The sequence below is a fragment of the Malus domestica genome, chromosome 07 (genome assembly GCF_042453785.1).
Source record: "Malus domestica chromosome 07, GDT2T_hap1".
Taxonomy (NCBI): Eukaryota; Viridiplantae; Streptophyta; class Magnoliopsida; order Rosales; family Rosaceae; genus Malus; species Malus domestica.
The window spans coordinates 34,448,652-34,464,914 of record NC_091667.1 but is presented as its reverse complement, the minus strand read 5'-3'; the positions used below and the strand labels follow the sequence as shown (position 1 = coordinate 34,464,914).

The 16,263-nt window shown below is 40.0% G+C and overlaps 2 protein-coding genes across 5 annotated transcripts; one reads left to right on the top strand and one right to left on the bottom strand.

Annotated features, from left to right (window-relative positions):
- Positions 1-5,857: 5,857 nt before the first annotated feature.
- Positions 5,858-11,561, top strand: LOC103410299 (N6-adenosine-methyltransferase non-catalytic subunit MTB). Of its 3 annotated transcripts, none has more exons than XM_008349015.4 (7): positions 5,858-6,105; positions 6,657-9,358; positions 9,687-9,770; positions 9,905-10,009; positions 10,130-10,238; positions 10,712-10,863; positions 11,035-11,561. In XM_008349015.4, exons 2-7 carry the CDS (start codon positions 6,671-6,673, stop codon positions 11,476-11,478), a joined length of 3,582 nt encoding a protein of 1,193 aa, XP_008347237.1. In that variant the 5' UTR covers positions 5,858-6,105; positions 6,657-6,670; the 3' UTR covers positions 11,479-11,561. The 3 variants fall into 3 exon arrangements, with proteins under 3 accessions (XP_008347237.1, XP_070681594.1, XP_028962013.1); XM_029106180.2 differs by having other exon boundaries at positions 5,877-6,105; positions 6,559-9,358; XM_070825493.1 differs by lacking the exons at positions 10,712-10,863; positions 11,035-11,561 and having other exon boundaries at positions 10,130-10,243.
- A 265-nt stretch (positions 11,562-11,826) lies between these two features.
- LOC103439790 (sec-independent protein translocase protein TATB, chloroplastic) lies at positions 11,827-14,537 on the bottom strand. 2 transcript variants are annotated; one of them, XM_070825494.1, is made up of 6 exons: positions 14,246-14,537; positions 14,025-14,146; positions 13,287-13,346; positions 12,894-13,197; positions 12,390-12,530; positions 11,827-12,293 (listed from the first exon to the last, which is right to left on the bottom strand). In XM_070825494.1, the coding sequence occupies exons 1-6, from the start codon at positions 14,451-14,453 to the stop codon at positions 12,181-12,183; spliced, it is 948 nt and encodes a 315-aa protein (XP_070681595.1). In that variant the 5' UTR covers positions 14,454-14,537; the 3' UTR covers positions 11,827-12,180. The 2 variants fall into 2 exon arrangements, with proteins under 2 accessions (XP_070681595.1, XP_008376626.1); XM_008378404.4 differs by having other exon boundaries at positions 11,827-12,308; positions 14,246-14,535.
- Between the last annotated feature and the right edge of the window lie 1,726 nt (positions 14,538-16,263).

Below are 16,263 nucleotides of genomic sequence, written 5' to 3'. Positions count from 1 at the left end.
AGCTCCCGGTACTGTTCACTTTAACGAAAAACCACATTTTTACACTAAAAAGTCAATCATGGTACTATTCACTTTACCCTTTATTTTGTCTTTATCATTAAAACTCAAAGTTTTCAAGCCCTTTTCATTAGTTTTCCTATTTTTTTATTGGTACGTTTATATTGAATACATTTTAATTGGTATTATTGTTTCTTTATCAAAAGAAAATAAAAATTAAACGGTGTATTGCTAATAAAATTGTACATAATCATGTTATTTTAATAATTATTTTCATAAGAGAAATCGAAAGAGCTAGATTCTAAGAAATTTATTTCAATCCAAATGAATATATGTTTATTTTTTTGACGTGAATGACCAACTCAGGTAAAGTAAAGAGTAAACTGCCGATTTGTCCCCTGAACTATCACCCAACTTTCGATTTGCCCCCTGAACTTTTTAATTGGAAAATTAAGGACTTAAACTAATTTTTTTGGCCGATTTGCCCCCTGCTGTTAATTTTTCATTCATTCCATCCAAATTTCTGTTAAATGGAAGCATATGCACAACATGTGTGGGTAGTTCGGTCACTTCATTCTTTAAAATAATTGAAAACCTTAGATTTCTAAAATATAAACCTATGCAAATATGTGTGATTCTATAGCTTTTCTGTCTGAAGGTCTAGTGAAATGACGTTTTTGTCCACAAATGAGAGTTACGTGGTTTGCACATGATAAGAGTTAACGTTAATTTGGATGAAATTTATGAAAAACTAACGGTAGGGGGGAAATCGGCCAAAAAAATTAGTTTAAGTCCTTAATTTTCCAATTAAAAAGTTCAGGGGGCAAATCGAAAGTTGGGTGATAGTTCAGGGGGCAAATTGACAGTTTACTCGTAAAGTAAATGATAACTTCTACAATTTTGTAGGAAAAATGTTTAACCAAATCTTTAAAAGCAATGTGTTTAATTTAAAATAGGGGTGTGTGCCATTTTACTTCTCACACACCCCTTGATAATTTATGTCTGTTGATCTTCTTCAATTCATCCGATCTGATGGCTGAAAATTAATTATATGAGAAGTAAAATGAGGTGTGTGGATATAATATCCCTTAAAATATTCAATACTAAGGCATCTATTTCAAAACATCTTATTTATTTATTTATTGTTGTGAGCATGTTTTTCCAAGAGAGAATCCCTTAAAAACTGATGATGAACACCTTGAAACACGATTTAGATGCTTCAAATGAAAAACTTTAATGTAATAGGGATTTTAAAATATTGATTATATCTGTTAATTCTTAAATTTACATTTTACATCTAATGTTTATTTTCTTTTGGATGGCACTGACACAACTAAAAGAACAGAAAAAAATCGTGATTGAAAAGAAAAACTTCAGAAAAAAAAAAACTCCATAACACTATTATGGTAAGTTTTTTACTAGCACCTCACACTTTATTAAATGCACCCTATATGTTGTTTTATTATTAAATAATTTAACACTCTAATTTTCTTGAAGTGCGAATAACATTTCTCTTATATTTCATTGTTATAAAACTTACTAGATGCACGATGGCTTGCGTTGAGATTCCTAGAAGTAGCCACAATGGTCTTTTTCAAGGTTTAGCTAACTGAAGGATTTTGGCTCTCTTGGCCTAATCCGTGGGGAACCGGGCCCTAGAGACGGAGGGGGAACATTACGCAGTACGCCTACAGACGGCTGCCCTGGAACCCTAAAGCTGCTACCGAGTTCACTAAGGTAGCCTACGGTTTCCGGAAGACTGCCTACGGCTTGCCCTTCGAGCAGTAAAGTCGCGCTAGACTTATACAACCGCACATTCTTGTGAAAGGTTAAACAAGCTAGCGCGCATATACGAAGTTTTATCCACTGCCGACATGCTACGTAGTCGATAAGCTTCACCTCTGCCAAGCGCGGAACAACCTACACCAAGTCCTAAAGTGTTATGATACTTGCTACGCAACCTACGGAATTAGAGAAAGTCAATGTTAACAGCCTAGTGGTTATGCGGACTTGTCTGCTTCTGTAAGTAAGGCATTCGACTGCCAACCCTATGGCTAACAACTTTGCAAAGTTCTACACAAACACATACGGCTGCATAGGCTACACTAGCTTGTCTGCTTATAAAAAAGTAGCATGTCTGCCACTGGTCTATCAAGTCTAAAGGTTAGGGCATGAACAAAAGAAGCGAAGATGAAGAAAAACGAAGGAAGCATGTTTATAAACAATTAGCAAAGGCCGAATGAGTTCAAGCAAAACAAGAGCTACAAGGAAAAAGAAATAAAATCCTAAAGACTACCTAGAAGACTACAACAGCTTGGACATCCCACGACTACTCGTTCGCCACACCTTTAGCAGTCGCGACGCTCTTAGCAGCGGCATCATCCGGCGCTTCTCCCCGACTGCCCCAGCCTAGGCACTAACTTCTCCAACTACTTCACCAATGGAAGCCTCAAAAGTAAAAGTAAAAGCAAAGCAAGTCTTCCGGAGAAATAGAGAAGGTCTCGAAACCTTAAGCCCATCTTTCTCACCCTTCAGTTGCTCATTCTTCTCAAGCATACCAATACGGACGCGCTGCAGCTCATCCACTTCCTTCTTCAAACTTTCGTTGATCTTCAGTACATCTTGAAGTTCTAACACTTGGGGTTCAAGCCTATCGACGATTCTCTTGAAGTGGATCACTTGATTATAAGCAGCAATCAACTATTCATCCTTTGCATAAGAAGCGAAACGAAGCTCAGAAACTGCAAACTCAAGATCTTGAATCTGAGGTATGTAACATCCAATCTCATTCTCTGCACTTTCATACTTAACTTGGATCGCGTCAAGCCTAGTATTCAAGTCAACGATCTCGTGGCGAGCGGTCTCAAGCTGCAGAGAAGTGAGGGTAGAAATATTAGACCCCTTCAAAGCAACAAGCTCAAAATCCAACCTCTTGATCTCCTCTGCTGAGGAATAAGCTTCATCTGCTATAGTCTTCGCCACCTCCTTGGCAGCCTTGTTATATATGCATCATAGCAAGCAGAGCAGTCCTTCTTTATTGGGTCGTATGCTTCGCAAAAGAACTTGGGTTAACAACCTTTCTATCGCCATCAACAAACTTAGCACAAACGTCTATATCTTAAAGCATATATAGTTTCAAAAGCACACAGATCTCAGCAGCCTCCCCAGAAACATGCTTAGTGGATTTCTCACAGCTGCCCACGCGACCAGTCTCTTCCTTCCTAGTAGGCGAATCAATCTCAGCAACAAAGGGAGTGGGCCTTGGCGCCACTTTAGCACCAGAGTCCACTTTATCGCTATTCATAGTAGCAAGCCTTTCCAAAGGTGAATCGGACTTAGCTCCCAACAGACATCTTGGTACAGACTTCGGCATTAGGGGCATGACAGGACCTTTACGCTGAGCAATCCTATTAGCAATCGTACTAGCCATTCTCGATATGGCGGTGCCACAGGCTCAGATCTAGCAGCCTCATTTTTTCTTCCCATTGGAAAAAGTTATGTCAATCACAAGCATCTCGGCAACAGGCAGGCCCTAATGAGCAACAGAGGAAGTCTTCAGTCTTTATCAACCGGCATCTCTTGAGTAGGCGGGGAATATCTCTTCTTTCCACCTTCATTCATAGTAGGCTCCACGACAGCGATCAGACGAGCCAATGCATCCGCCTTGATCCTCTTTACCTCATCTTTCGGGAGCAGTCCACATTTCTCCCGGTGAAGAGAATTAAGCAGCCAACGCCATTCACAATATTTAGCATAGGAGCTCAACCTAGCATTCCAGCAGGCAGGAAGCATGCATGCCCAGCATTCCAGCAGCTCATGAGGCTCGTGACTTTCTCCTTTCCCTCAATCACCGGCCTAGCCCGTGTCAGGACTAAGAGCCCAAAAAGACATGAGCCATGCAACCCGTTTAGCACTACATCCCAGCACTTTAATCCGCGGCCCCAACCGCACAAGCTATTCATGGCTCTAGCTAAGTTGAGCAGCCTAAAACAGTGGTCCCTACCGCAACACCTCCTCAACCTATGCCGAGCCGACTCCTGGCCCCTGCCAGCCGACGTGCCGCACCACCCCGACGGCTGCCCCGCGATAGCATTATCTAAGAAGAAAACAAGAAAAATTAAAATTTTTACATCGGTGCGGCACATAGAAGAAGAAGAAATCAACGAAAGACGGTCATTTGCACATGCAAGATGTAAAAGATTGTTAGAGGAGGGGGAACAAATATCCTCTAAACTCTCTCTCTCTTGTAAGGTAGAATAAATCGCTCTCCAAAGTTGATTTAATAACCCACTTAAGGTGGACTTAAATAGACTTTGAGAGAAATTTATTTCCCTTTCCTAGAAGGATCTAATTTCCTATTAAAGAAAGAATCTACATAAAAAAAGGAAGCAGTCCTATGTTTCCTAAAGCAAGAAGATCTCTACACCTGCTGCCCTTTCCTACGAGCAGCTCAACAGGTGTGGGGGCATTTGTGGAGCCAAAAATAATCACAAGGCGACACGTGGATTTTTGGGTAAAAGAGGACAAAAATACCCTTAAGGCATACCAGGATTCCTACGTGCGAGCAACGGACAATCATCTGTCAATCAACTCAAAAGTGTCCAAAATAGGTAACCAATTCAAAGATATTTTCATCCATCCTCATCTTGGGTAATTATTTTATAACCTATATAACATTCCATTTAAGTGGAGGTTAATTGGCTAATTAATGGATTAATTAGGAATTAATCCATTAATCACCAATTAAATCACCCATTACACCCCAAAAAATACCCTAGGGTCGGCCACTATTTCTTCCAAAGAGGGTCGGTCATGCTCTATAAATAGGACTCCATTTTCTCTAAAAATGAAGTCCCAACACTCTTGCAAAACTCCCAAAAAGCTTTCTAAACATTTTTCTCTCTAAATTCTAACTTTGACATCGGAGGTTCTTCGGCCAATGCCCCCCTATTTATCGTGGGCGTGTGAGACTTTTGGCTTTAACCAAAGGTGTTAGTTGTTTTGTAGGTGCAATTTTGTCCAAGATCAAGAATGAAGAAATTTACATCCACAAGGATATTTTTTGGTATTTTGAATGTTTCACCATTTTTGCCTTCTCACTTTACACACACACACATATATATATATAATGAGAAATATTAAGAGACTCAAAAGTTGGGCTCTATACCATTACCAATTTACCATGGCGGAGGTGACGGCCTGCCCTTCTTTTGGCCAAACAACGAAACATTAGGAAGATTATAGTTAAAGGAGACTCCAAATTGTCGATGCGATTTCCGAAAGATGTGCAGCACATTGGAGGATTAGATATATTATTGAAGATATCAAAAGGCTTGCTTCCTCCTTCGAGTTAGTGGAATGGAACCATATTCTTAGAGAAGAGAAGTTTATTGCGAATGCTATGATCTCCTCATGTCACCATGTGAGTAATATGTGTATTTGGGAGGGATGATCCCTCTCCAAACCAAAAATACTTTTTCGTTTAACTCTAGATATCTCGGATGTTTCCGAGACTTTTCTTTAAAATAATTCCTTTGTTTTCTGAAGAAAAAAAAAATGTTCCATACCGACCAACCTGAACTTAATTAAACTACTTAACTCACTATCGATTTACCAAAAAAACCTAAATATAGTTTTGCTGAGTGTAATTATATGACTCATTTAGATGTATTTTTAAAATGACTTTTTTAGAGAAAATATTTTTTTGTTTCAAAAGCACTTAAAGTGCTTATTGGAAGAACTTTAAGTGTTTTTTTTTCAAAATTTACTTATATTTTTACTAAGAATTAGTTTCAAAAATATTTTCATCAAAATGCTTTCAGTCATTGTAAAAACACATCGAGATTATACTTAGGCTAGAGTCAAACCGTAACCAAACAGGTTCAATTTGGCGTCTAGGGCTTTACAGGAAAAATACACAATCTCTCTCTCTCTCTCTCTCCTGATCGCCCACTCTCACTCCACCCACCCGCCAACGTTCCACTGTCCTCCTCCCTCCAAAATTTGAAGGCATCGCAGAAATATAATCATACGTCCGAGAGGAGGATTTGCAGACTTGCGAAATTTCGATCGGCGTTGAGGTTTAAGGGACGGCGGATTCTTTCTCGGGTAAGTCCGATTCAGATGTTACGAAATTTGAGATTCTGAAACCCTAGTTTCTACTGTATTTGGTATTTGGGGCATGTGTGGGATTGGATTGCAATGTCAACGTCAAACCCCTGCGAATTTAGGGTTTTAGGTGGATTAGCTTGCAATTTTTTCTTAATTGTGCTAAACATTTGGAATTATAAGCTATTGAATTGGGTTTACTGTTTACTAGCATTAATATGATAAAATGAATTGGTTTAGTTGTTTTTCTTTTAGGGTTTTGGTTGAAATTGCATGTGAAGCACTTCATTATTGCAAAAGAAAAAAGCTTGAATTGGATTTTTGGTATTTCAGTTTTATTGTTGGGTAAGTCAATCTAATAGGGTTTTGGTTAATTGTGATTGTTTACAACTCTTTTATTTTTAAGTGGATTCATTGACTTGTGTTGATTTTGTGTTTTACATCTGGATCGAGGATCATTTGGTCACTAGGCTTTCCAGTATCTGCTCCTGATGTAAAATACATCAGGCAAATCAGAAATAATAGTAATAATTATGTTTGTTAATTTGAAGGCCTTAGGGTTTTGATGGATTCTCCCGAACGTAGTCGGAGTCATGTGAAACGAGAGTTGGAGGATAGCTCAGATTTGAGGAGTGATAGGGCTGGAGACGATGAAGAGTGGGAGGGCAGTGATAAGAGGAAGCACAGGTCAAGCCGATCAAGAAAGTCTGGCAATGGAGAAGACACGGGAGGAATAGAGAGCAGTGGAAGAAGGAGAAGTTATGGGGACAGAAGTGAGAGCCGAAAAAGATCAGGTGGTTCTAGCATTGCAGATAGCGATGAAGATGGTTATGACTCAAGGAAAGAGTCGCATTCTAAGCAGATGAAGAAAAAACAAGAAGAGAGCAGTTTGGAAAAGTTGAGCAGTTGGTATCAGGACGGCGAATTAGAGAACAGGCAAGATGGGGGAGATAAGTCGGGAGGTAGAGGGTCAGTTCGAACCGAAGAAAGTGATAAAAGGAAAATGAGCTCAAAGCTTACACAGCATGAGGATTCTCAGAGTAAAAGTAAGAATAAAGAGGAAAGACCCTATGATGGAGAGCTTGAAAAGACACTTGGTAGAGACTCCAGGCATTCGGAGAGCAAGGAAAGTAGCCATGAGAGGACGCATGGTTCTTCTGAACAGGTGAAGACCTCAAGAAGAAGATGGGATGAATCAGAAGGTGGGAGAAAGGCAGAAGAAAGTCATATTGAAAAATCTGATTCAAGAAGCAGTAAGCCTTCTGATCCTAAGTATGAGAGTTCTAAGGAAAAGAGTGTCACTGTGAGAAATGAACCCAGTGACAGGAGAATCCGTGGTGTGGATTCAAACAGTGATAGGCCTACCAAATCTAACAGGGAAGAGAGAAAACCTGATTTGGAAAAGAGTAAGATTAAAAGCAGGACCGAAACACTGGAAGAAGGCAACAGTGATAGTCCTGTCACTCGTGAAGATAGATCACACAGGGAGAAAACTGAAAAACATAGACAGCAGAGAACTCCAACTGGTCGGGATGTTGCTGAAAGCAAGGAGAGGTCTTTGAATGCAGATGAAGAAGCAAATGCGGGGACGAAAGACAAGGGTCCTAGAGAAGTAGGAAGTACCACCAGGTCAAGGACACCTGATAGGAGTGGGAGGCGTTATCAGGATTCAGAATACGATTATGACAGGAATTTTAATCTTAAACGGAAGGAACTGGAAAAAGATGGTTATAGGAATGATCGACCTAAAGGCAGAGATGATGACTGGACTGACAGGAGTAGGGATCGGGAAGGTTCCAAAGAGAACTGGAAAAGAAGGCAACCCAGCAGTAGTGAAAAAGACTCCAAAAATGGGGACATCAATTATGATCAGGGTAGGGAGTGGGAGCTGCCACGACACGGTCGTGAGAGGACTGACAGTGAAAGGCCTCATGGTCGGTCTGGTAATAGGAAAGATGGAAGCCGTGGTGAAGCTGTGAAGACCTCATCAAATTTTGGAATTTCAAATGAAAATTATGATGTGATTGAGATCCAAACTAAACCAATAGATTACGGAAGAGTAGAATCAGCATCCAACTTTGCCAGGAGGACCGAAGCTGGTCAGCAATCTGATGGGAAATCAGCACCAAGTGAGGAAGAGTGGGCATATCTGCAGGATGACAGAACAAGGAGTGATATGTATGGATCGGGGCCACCTAGGGAAGATTCAAAGGAAAGATATACAGATGATATTAACTCCTTGCGAGATCAGAATTCATGGAGGGAGGACTCTGATGCCCATGGAGGCAAAGGAAGAGGACAGAAAGGTTCCATGCCTGGGTGTGGTACTGGTGGCCAAAGTTCTGGGGGTGGTTCACAGCCTCCATATGGAAATGCGGAGCCAGGTTCCTTCAATAGAAATGCTTCGCAAGGGATGAAAGGGGGGAGAGTTGGTAGAGGAGGAAGGGGTAGGCTTACTGGAAGAGATAGCCAACCGGTAGGAATTCCACTTCCAATAATGGGATCGCCGTTTGGCCCTCTTGGAATGCCACCACCTGGACCTATGCAGCCACTTACACCTAGCATGTCACCTGCTCCAGGTCCACCGATGTCCCATGGTGTCTTCATTCCTCCATTTTCTCCTCCCGTGTGGCCTGGGGCTCGGGGAGTTGATATGAATATGTTAGGTGTCCCACCTGGTCTCTCCTCAGTCCCTCCTGGACCATCAGGCCCAAGATTTCCTACTAATATGGGTACTCCGACAAACCCTGCCATGTTTTTTAACCAATCTGGCCATGGAAGAGGAGTTCCTCCAAACATATCTGGCCCTGGTTTTAATTCTGCAGGACCAATGGGACGAGGAACTCCGGCTGATAAAAATCAAGGTGGTTGGTTTCCTCATAAAAGTAGTGGACCTCCTGGTAAAGCTCCTTCCAGAGGAGAGCAGAATGATTACTCTCAAAATTTTGTCGATACCGGTATGCGACCCCAGAATTTCATCAGGGAGCTAGAGCTTACAAATGTTGTGGAGGATTACCCCAAGCTGAGGGAGCTTATACAGAAAAAGGATGAGATTGTGGCTCATTCTGCTTCACATCCCATGTATTACAAGTGTGACCTGAAAGAGTTTGAGCTATCCCCAGAGTTTTTTGGAACCAAGTTTGATGTCATTCTTGTGGATCCACCTTGGGAGGAATACGTTCATCGTGCTCCTGGTGTTGCTGACCACACAGAGTATTGGACATTTGAAGAAATAATGAATCTTAAGATTGAGGTAGTATGGCTGAAAATCACATTTTTTTTCCCTGACGAAAGATTAGAAAGAGGCATATCTATGAGCTTATGCAAAACTTGCTGCTTAGTTACTTTTTATTTCTTAACTTCGTAGTGGTAAATATTAATAATAAAGCAGGTATCGACAGGTGCTTCATATTATTAAATATTAGCATTTTCATATTCTTTAGGCTGCACATACATTTATATGTACTGTACTGTATTAGACATTTAGACTTCATTCATATGCCATAAGGGTTTAATTATTGCCTTTACGCTTCCTCTCACCTTTGACTCAGTAATTGAACTTTTGTCTTTTGTGCTCACAGGCAATAGCAGACACACCTTCTTTCATTTTTCTTTGGGTGGGTGATGGCATGGGTCTTGAGCAGGGTCGTCAATGTCTAAAAAAGGTATTTAATCAAGAATTGTTGGTTGGATTGTAAACGCAACATGGGGTTGCCTTTGTTGATGTAATATGGTGTTGGATGATATGTTTGTGTAAACTAATTGTAATTATTGACATCTAATCAATGTGGTCCTGCAGTGGGGCTTTCGTAGGTGTGAAGATATATGTTGGGTGAAGACAAACAAAACTAATGCAACTCCTGGTTTGCGGCACGATGCTCATACTTTGTTTCAGCACTCAAAGGTTGGTGTAATGTTTCTAGTGTACACCTTTATCCTATCACCTGCCCTCCTCCCTTGTTGAAAATCCTGTGGTAAGCTGAGTGTTTTTTAAATGATTTATTCTGTTGCCAATACAATGAAGGAACATTGCTTGATGGGAATAAAAGGCACTGTTCGTCGCAGCACTGATGGTCATATAATCCACGCCAACATTGATACAGATGTGATAATAGCCGAGGAACCCCCGTACGGTTAGTAACCACATCAAGAACGCTGAGTTTTATTGCTATGTGTGAATCATGGGTATAAAGTTGAAGAGTGGTGGGGGTTTTTATCTCAATGTTTCTGTGATTGGGTCATGTGATGTGTAGTGAGCTGGTGGCAGTAACATAGTCTGCTAGAGAGTTTGCATTTGTGAATGTGTCTAAAATGAGTCAAATGTTTTATGCTGTTGGTTTATATATAGTAACTTGGTATTCATGTTATTTCTGTTATGTTTTAGACGTTAAATGGTGACACAATGATCTCTGTAGCGAAATTTTACTTTTGGTGTAAACACATAGAAACAGTCGTATCCTCGAACAATTAACAAAGTGAGGAATGGGGGATAGAGAAAAGGCATTATCAATTACATTATTCTTGGTTCTTGGGATACCATCCCATTTGCATCTAGAGCAATGAAAATGAGCACCTATGATACTAAATTGTGCCTTCGCAATTGCAGGTTCAACCGAAAAGCCTGAGGATATGTACAGGATTATTGAGCATTTTGCCCTTGGCCGCAGAAGGCTTGAGCTTTTTGGTGAAGACCACAACATTCGGTCTGGCTGGCTGACTGTTGGTAAAGGACTATCCTCATCGAATTTTAATACCGAGGTAAAATAGCTTAAGCTCAAAACTTTTTGTGCTTTTTGTTTGGTTTTATATTGCAAAGTAGAAATATGAATAACCATACGTTCCAGAAAGTGGGCTTAGAGTCGATTAATTGTACCACTGCATCAATCTTGTTCCCTAGTCAACATCAAAATTCGTTTCATGATTCTCCAGGGCTATATCAAGAACTTTGCTGACAAGGACGGGAAGGTTTGGCAAGGAGGGGGTGGACGAAACCCGCCTCCAGAGGCACCTCATCTTGTTGTGACAACTCCCGACATAGAAGCACTTCGGCCCAAGTCACCAATGAAAAACCAGCAGCAATTGCAGCAGCAGAATTCATCGTCCATTTCTCTGACACCGGCAAATTCCTCCAACAGAAGACCTGCCGGAAATTCGCCACAAAATCCAATTGCTCTTGGTATAAACCAAGAAGGTTCAAATTCCAATCCCTCAACTCCAGCTTCTTGGGGGCCTCCACCAATGGACGGTTTTAAAGGGAGAGACGGCAACAATATGTCGTCCGATGATAAGGTTTTTGATATGCATGTATACTCCGGACAGCCAAATGCAGAGTTTGTAGATTTTGAGTCTCACAGACATATGAATTTGTTGTAAGAAAATTCCGAGTATTCTCTTTATTTGTATTTTAATTCTTTTTCCCTCTAATATAATGGAAAGAAAATGCGCTTTGTTATGCATCCATCTTCGTCATTGTTCATCTTATTCCTTTTCACTCAATGTTTAAAAATATCGATATCGGTTGCCTTCGATGAAAATGATGAAATTCTTCTATGGCAGTTTGTCGATATTAACTGATATGTCGAAAATATAGACAAAATTTGCCAGTTTTAGACGAAATTTAAAAGTTTTTTTGATATCTTGTGAAGTTTGGACTTCATCCTCTTTCCATGTCTTTTCTCTAATTCTCTAATATTTTCAAGAAAATATTGACCCATATCGAAAAAATTTCCAACACTACTTTCACTTTGAATAAAATTGCTCAAATATTTGTCTTTGAAGCTGAAGACATCATGGTACAAACCCGAAAAGAAAGGCCGAAATTGTCACTTTCCAAAAAATGGCATATCTACATTAGTACTAGGTCAAGATATTGCTACTAGATGAGATTGCAAAAACCTTTTTGGACACTGAATTATACAGAAATTCTACGTACTAGACTAATTCCATATTTTCTTTGAGAAGGAACAACAAAAGTGGGATTTCTCAGCTCCATTCATCCTCTGTCAAAGCTTCATGTCTCAACTTTGAGATTTATAAACAATTGGCAAGCGTCCGTCCATCAATTGTAATTTGTTCTTATGTCTCAATTTGAGGTTGTTGAGGCGAAGGCGTTCTAGCGGCAGTTTCTTCTTCAACAGTTTGAGGTTGCTGGGGTAATGGCGTTTCCACAGCAGTTTCTTCAACAGTAGCTGTTACCAATGTACCTACACAACAAAATCATCAAGAGCGAGAGAGAGATGTATGCATTCAACAAAGTTGTCAAGAGAGATTTGATAACGACTAACCTTGAGATGAGGTCTGAGGTTCAAGCTCACTTTCCGCAGGAGCAGACACCTGCGCCTGCTTTTGGGCAGCTGCTAGCTGCTCCTCTGTGATCTTTAAGTACTCTTCTGTGGTGTATGCTTTGGGTGGTGATGGAGCCCCATCTGCATTAGACAATTGACAGGTCCGGGTTTATTAGACAAAAAACTATTTGCATTGAATCCTACGTCGACAACATGAATCCGATAAAAAAAAAACAGACTAAACACTGAATATTTTCCTCTGTACAAAGCAGATGTAGCAGATATGAAGGATGATGCATGTGCAAGAAATATTATAGGAGATAGAACCGGCTCAACATTTCCCAGCTCTAGTTACTCGTATTTGTTTTCTTTCCTACCATTAGTCCATATTCTAAACCTCACAAATTTGTTCTGGAGTTCCATAATGTGTCAGATGATGTAATGGTTAATATTTACTTTTTCAAAACGAGGGTACAAATTTTGAAGAACAAGTTAATCACTTACCGGTGTCAGCCGTGTTCTTGGAATCTTCAGCCGTCGCAGTTGATGAAGAAGTTGAAGTCTTGCCCATTATTCTGGCATTGTACGCATCTATTGATGATAAACTTGAAATGTCTACAGTTTTGGAATCTTCAGCCGTGGTTTTGGAATCTTTAATCGTGGTTTTGGAATCTCCAGTCGTGGTAGTTGATGAAGGGGTTGAAGTCGTGTCCATTTTCTTGCCATTGAATGCATCTATTGATGAACTAGAAATGTCATCAAGACCGATCTCCTTTTCTAGGGTGCTCTTGAAATCCCTCGAAACTTCCTACATGCAGATGTACGTACATGCAACATTGACATCCTTCTCATAAGAGGGCATAAACATACATTTCGAATGAAGCTCATATTATCTACCTGAAGTTCTCTAATGGTGGGTTGAAAAGCACGCAAAGTTTTTCCTAAAGTCCGAGCAACCTGCATGAAGATAAATCGTTACTCAGGAATGCCAGAACATCTGCTAACTGTCGAGACTAAACATTATCAATTCTTTTCTAAAGCTTGTTATCCTAAGCTCATGACACTATCATTTTGACAGACGAAAAATCTGTGAGGGGTTCATATGCCAATCGTAACCCCCCAATTCTCCAAAACCCCTCCATCCCCGCTACTCAAACTGAGAATACATGCATCTACACAAGAAATTAAGGGCTCGTTTGGGATTTCCTTCTGGGAAGGTCAAAAGTGATTTTAACGACAGAAAAATTTAGAAGTGCTTCTAGTTTATGTAAGTACTTGTAGTGCTTCCTGGGAGAAGCACTTCTACTGCGGCAGTGCTTCCAAATGCATTTCCAGGAAACACTTGGATTTCTTAAAACATTATTGTGCTTCTAGCACAAGCAATTTGGCTGAAAGAACTAATGAGTAGAAGTGTTTTTTACGAAACAATTTGAGAGCTCAATTTCCAGCATAATATAACATACCACGGGTAATGCTAGAGACACTCAATTTGGAGACTAAATTTTGAAAACTAAAGGACATGGAAGTTGATGATTGGTTTATTACTTATGCGTTAATAGACTGCTCCTTTCTATTGGTGACACATCATTTAGTCTTCAAATTGAGTCTCCCAGCATTACTCAACATACCACTTACCTCAGCAAGTCCCTTGGGACCAAAAACCAGCAGAGCCACAACGCCAATAACGAGAGCCTCCGGAGCTCCAACCCCAAACAGGGATGCATAAACCACCATACCCTTACACCTTCCCCTCCTCTCTGCACCGCCAAATCACAAACGAGCTGGACTGATTAAGCAAAACAGCAAACAAATTGCAAAAGCAAGAAAACCCCACGAACCCAAATACTGAAGGTTACCTAATTTCAAAGACTTCGGTGCCAATGAGATGCCCAGCTGCTTCAATCCAATCCATGGCGCGAAAGGGCTGAGACCCAGTGGAGGAACCACTGAGCAGAGCTGAAACTTCGGGTCTTTGCGACGAAATCTGGCTGCTTTTTTGCCTCCGGCGGTGGATGACGGCGAGCACACAAACGTAGCAGCAGCAGGAGCAATGGTGGACGTCATGGCAATCCGTTCAAGAATTCTGATAATTTTGGAGTCATGAGCTCTGGTGGCAGTTCTTCCAAAATTATACCAACCAGAAGAAGCGTTGGATGTGTTTTCAGATTTTCAGCAGTTCTGGGTGGGCCTGGGAAAGTGGGCTTTGCAATCCAACTGAGAGAGGATCACGAACACTGAATGATTTTAGAAGATGGGTTTGATCTATAACTTTTGTTGGGCCAGTTTAAATGTTGTTGATGTGCTCTTCTTTGGGCCCAAATTATATATGTTATTTGTTTTCAGATACAGGCTAAGGCGGGTCAGGGTGCGTTAGAACACAAGACCTCTTTTGGAGGAGGTAAACGCTCTTAACCGCTTTGGTTACAACAACAAATCCTTTTCATGTGAAAATTTGGCTCCTAATGTTCTTTTCTTTTCTTTCTGGTATATGGAACGAAATGTTGTTTTGTAGGGGTTTAAGTGATTTCTAACAATAGATACTTTAAGCTACTCTAATTTATTTAGAGTTGATTGAATTACGAGAGTGACAAGTCACTCCCTCGCCTTGCAGCGTCGACATATGTCATCTAAGTTAAGTCGTTTCCTAAAATGACTCAACTTATTTTACGATAATCCAAGCAACAATACTTATTAATCAACTAAACTAACACATAAAAGCAAAAGATTCGTGCATTAAGGGCTCGTTTGAAAGTACTTTCAAAATGACTAAAAGGGGTTTTAGCGAAAGTGTTTTTAGATTCTAAAAGCACTTGAAGTGCCTCTTACAAGAAGCACTAGTAATGTGCTTCATGCATGAAATATTTAAGTGTTTTTTTATGATTGGTTTCAAATATATTCTTACTATAAGCGATTTCGACCATTTTAAACATACTTTCAAACGAACTCTAAATCCTACAACAATGATTGACCTTCATCCATACTTCCAAAGCAGGATGATGATGAATTATTCTGATGAGAGAATTTTGCATAGGAGCGTAATTTATGATGGAGGATCTTGAATTAAATCTTTTATATGCATATAGTATGTTATGCATGTGTCTGTATATTAAAAGTTTGAGATCAAATCCCCCACCTACTTGATAAGTGGAACATGTGGTGTGCTGGTTTAGCTTTTGGCTTGTAGGACCATAGCCACAACACCTAGCCACCCCATTAGAGGGACCATTTTATGAAATATCCAGTGGTTGCACCTCCCTTGGGGGCCCCTGCCTTTTCCAATATTTGGTTACATGGGTGGATCTAGAACAAAGAAGTATCACGTTCTACACTTCAAATGTAACCAAACTTATATTTTTATTTTTTTATTTTATCAAAGTGGGATATGCATATGATTAGTGTTAATATGATAAATTATCCTTGTTTCGTGAGCCAGCCAAGGATGAAGTCATAAATTTGTAAGAATGAGGGCACTTTCAAACAACAAGGTACAATTAAAAACCTCAAGAATTTACTGCACAAAACACATATATATTAATCCATAAAGTTTTTCACACAACATCTTACAATATTCTTCGACGCGTTTTTATGCAAATAGCTCTCTCTATAAAAATAATCATGTTATCATTGATCCATTGATTTCCCATTCGATTTCTTAATCGATTTTTCATAAATTTCATGGCCGAAAATGCTCTTTCAACAATGGCAGTAGCAACTGGAAGAGTTAATGCTAATGTCACAAGCATGTAAACTAGCGGATACACCTTGTCTTTTTTCCACTAGACCATTTTTTTTTTTAGTTTAATTAGAACTGACGTTGGAATTGAAATGCAATCCATTTTTTCATTTGTAGTTTAATTAGGGCTTGGGAATTGGA

What these genes read in the sequence shown, in the direction of transcription:
- LOC103410299 (XM_008349015.4), top strand. Translation starts at nt 6,671, where the DNA reads ATGGATTCTCCCGAACGTAGTCGGAGTCATGTGAAACGAGAGTTGGAG. An exon ending in AGCCGAGGAACCCCCGTACG is followed by an intron (nt 10,239 to 10,711) that starts GTTAGTAACCAC and finishes TCGCAATTGCAG; the next exon opens with GTTCAACCGAAAAGCCTGAG. An exon ending in CATCGAATTTTAATACCGAG is followed by an intron (nt 10,864 to 11,034) that starts GTAAAATAGCTT and finishes ATGATTCTCCAG; the next exon opens with GGCTATATCAAGAACTTTGC.
- LOC103439790 (XM_008378404.4), bottom strand. Translation starts at nt 14,453, where the DNA reads ATGACGTCCACCATTGCTCCTGCTGCTGCTACGTTTGTGTGCTCGCCG. An exon ending in ACCGAAGTCTTTGAAATTAG is followed by an intron (nt 14,147 to 14,245) that starts GTAACCTTCAGT and finishes TTGGCGGTGCAG; the next exon opens with AGAGGAGGGGAAGGTGTAAG. An exon ending in CCACCATTAGAGAACTTCAG is followed by an intron (nt 13,198 to 13,286) that starts GTAGATAATATG and finishes ATCTGCATGTAG; the next exon opens with GAAGTTTCGAGGGATTTCAA.